Source organism: Pundamilia nyererei, unplaced genomic scaffold, assembly GCF_000239375.1.
Source record: "Pundamilia nyererei isolate P.nyererei 1_Seehausen unplaced genomic scaffold, PunNye1.0 scaffold00045, whole genome shotgun sequence".
NCBI classification, from domain to species: Eukaryota; Metazoa; Chordata; class Actinopteri; order Cichliformes; family Cichlidae; genus Pundamilia; species Pundamilia nyererei.
This window is the reverse complement of record NW_005187446.1, coordinates 60815-63734: the sequence shown is the minus strand read 5'-3', so window position 1 is coordinate 63734 and position 2920 is coordinate 60815. Positions and strand designations below refer to the sequence as shown.

At 38.8% G+C, this 2920-nt stretch overlaps 1 protein-coding gene across 1 annotated transcript in view; it reads right to left on the bottom strand.

Annotated features, from left to right (window-relative positions):
* Positions 1-2920, bottom strand: part of LOC102216125 (carcinoembryonic antigen-related cell adhesion molecule 1-like) — a 30890-nt gene that overhangs the window by 20726 nt on the left and 7244 nt on the right. The window contains exon 2 of the mRNA XM_005732171.2: positions 2107-2373. Coding sequence (XP_005732228.2) covers positions 2107-2373 — 267 coding nt within the window. The remainder of the gene's footprint in view (positions 1-2106; positions 2374-2920) is intronic.

The window sequence follows — 2920 nt, the reverse complement described above, 5'->3', positions numbered from 1 at the left end:
TAACACATGTATTAATTAATTAATTTATTCTTTTCTAAAATGTAGTTACTAAGAACTCGAGTCCTTTTTTCTGTTCTTCATTGTTTTCATTCTGAGGAGGAGAAGTTAAGAAGTCATTAAAAGGATGATTCAGTATTTATGTTGAAAACTACGTCTGCAGAAACATTCAGACTCACCTTTGTGGGAAATGAATGCAAATCGTTCTGTACTGATTTCTTGTACAGCTCTGAATGGATCTGCTTCACACTCATTTTTGCCAAGGAGTCAGAACAGAGCTATGTTAGATCTAATGATTCACTTATGATTGGCTATTAAGTCTTTCCACTGCAATGGAATAAGACAAGAATTTGAATGAGCTGAAGAGAAACCTTTTCAAATGTTGGATTTTTGTTGTTTACTCTGAAAAAAAAAATCCTATTGTTAAAATATGGTGAGCCTGCTTTGACTAAAAAGTCTTCTACGAGACAATCAACCTCCGTGAGAGTCTAAGTGCTCTTCTTTCTTTCTGACTTTCATCCATGCGACCCGCCTCCTCCCCATCTCCGTCTCGTCCTGGTCCCTCAGAGCCACATCAAAGCCTCCATCTTCATCTTAACCAAAACCAGCATCTAGACCCTATTAAATGTTTCTGCTATGATAAATCATTGGAGTCTAATCTACAAATAACTTAATTACCTTCTGTGTTCAGTTTTTCCAAACAATGTCTGATTATTGAAATAGAGATGGTTAAAAAAAGAAAAAAAGCCCCAAAGCTCAGACTCACAAACACACAGATGTGAGTGGGCTCAGGGTGCGACACTCGCTCTGTTTCATTCTTTAATCTAACAAGATGTGATTACAGTAAGTTGTTTGTTTCCCGTTGCAATGCAATGAATACTTTGTTTTACTTTGCATACTTTGTATCTTGTGTTTTGTTGAATAAGATGAAAATAACAGGCTGTCTTTAATCTGTTTCAATACTGTTCTCAGTTTCACACAATAGAATAATTTTCCTCTTTATGTAAGACCAAGCTGATATACTCAGAAAGTGAATAATGACCATTCAGTGCTTTAAAACTGCTAGGATGTCTGATGACTGATCATTTATTAAAACCTGAGCCATTTAATACTGCGGAGTCTGGATCTCTTGCACCACTGGAGCCTACAGGTCATGTTATTTACAGTCTATGAGGCTTATGGGCTCAGATTTTAGGATGAGCTTCAATATAACCTTTAGAGCCATAGTTTCTGCTGAAACAGGTGGAATTTGTACAGAGTCTGATAATAACTGGCAGGTGCGCTGTACTGTTGCCATAAACTCACACTGGATGAAAAGATTCACCGGCCGGCTGATTTCATAACTGACACATTGCACCTGAATGGCCCCTGATCATAACAGGTCACATTGATGATAGTGAGAGTGGATCCTCCATCAGTGAGCTGAACTCTGGCACCTTCTGTAACCTCAGAGCTGTCATTCAGTCAGAGGGAAGAGAGGGAGGATCCAGAGGAGGAGCAGGACAGAGTGACAGAACTGCTGAACTCCAGCAAAACTTTGTGGTTTGAAATCACTGACACATCTGCAACTGCAGCCGAGGGTGGAAAAAGGAATAAAAATGGGATGTAGGACGAATATTGTAACAATTTATCTTACTAAAAACTTACTCTGAACTGATATAACAGAAGCTTGAGATGGTTGATTTCACTGAGTTTCATCATTCAAGGCCTGACTGATGTAACATGCATGAGTCTGAGCTGTGGTCCAGTATGGGTGAGCTTAACACCATTCAAAAACCAGCAAAACAGGGCAGAAGGTCTGGAGATGGCCCAGCATGTCAGCCTGATGTTCAATCCTTCCTCGTAGTATTCTCCTGATGGAGCTGTCCTCAGAATTATATTTTCTGGCGACCTGGTAAAAAGCGGTGAGCAGTACAGAATTATCAACTTTTACGTGAAGAACTGCATAAATGAACTAAATACAGTTATTTATTTATTCACTATGAACCACATGATGCAAAAAATTAAACAGTAGTTCACACAAAAAAAGCAAGAAAGATAATGTTTTGTAGTAATTATAATTCAAGCTGAAGAATTTTAAAAAGCTATATAATAGACACGATAACTCACAGCTGATGGAGAGCTTCACCAGATTGCTGATGTCATTACTGAAATTATTAAACACATAACACATGAATGGCCCCTGGTCATAGCGGGTGATGTTGATTATAGTGAGAGTGGCGTCTTCATCAGTGAACTGAACTCTTGCATTGGCTGTGACCTCAGAGCTGCTGTTCAGCCAGAAGAAGGAGGAGCAGGAGCGGGACAGCCTGATGGAGCTGTTGAACTCTGACAGATCTGTGGTGTTAGCAGTCAGCACCACACTGGAGATTTCAGCTATAAGAAAAGAAAATGAAACGATGTTAGGTGTTACTGATTATTTATCAAACAAAACCATTTGTGTTAAAAATATTTGATTAAATATGTCAGTACAGTTATAGTTTCAGCCTGAGATGTGTGATTCCTCTGACTTCTGCTGTTTAAGGCCTGGCAGATGTAGTTCCCTCTGTGACTCTTCTGAACGTTCACCAGCCTGAGCTTTGATCCAGCATCAGAGAGCAGGCCTCTATTCAGAAACCATTTAAATTCAGGAACAGGACCTGAGTCAACTGAACAGATGAGGTTCATGTCAGATCCTTCGTCATAATATTTTTGGTATGCAGACCGGGTCAGATGAATGTTTTCTGGTCCATCTGCAGCGAGAAACATAAAAAAGATATTGTCATTGATAAAATATGAGGCAAAAACTGAAAATAATAACAAGATTAATAAAATGACAGGCTTCAATCAATCAATCAATCAATCTTTATTTATAAAGCACTTTTCATACAAAAAAAATGTAGCACAAAGTGCTTTACATGGTTAAAAGCAGCCCACCCCACCC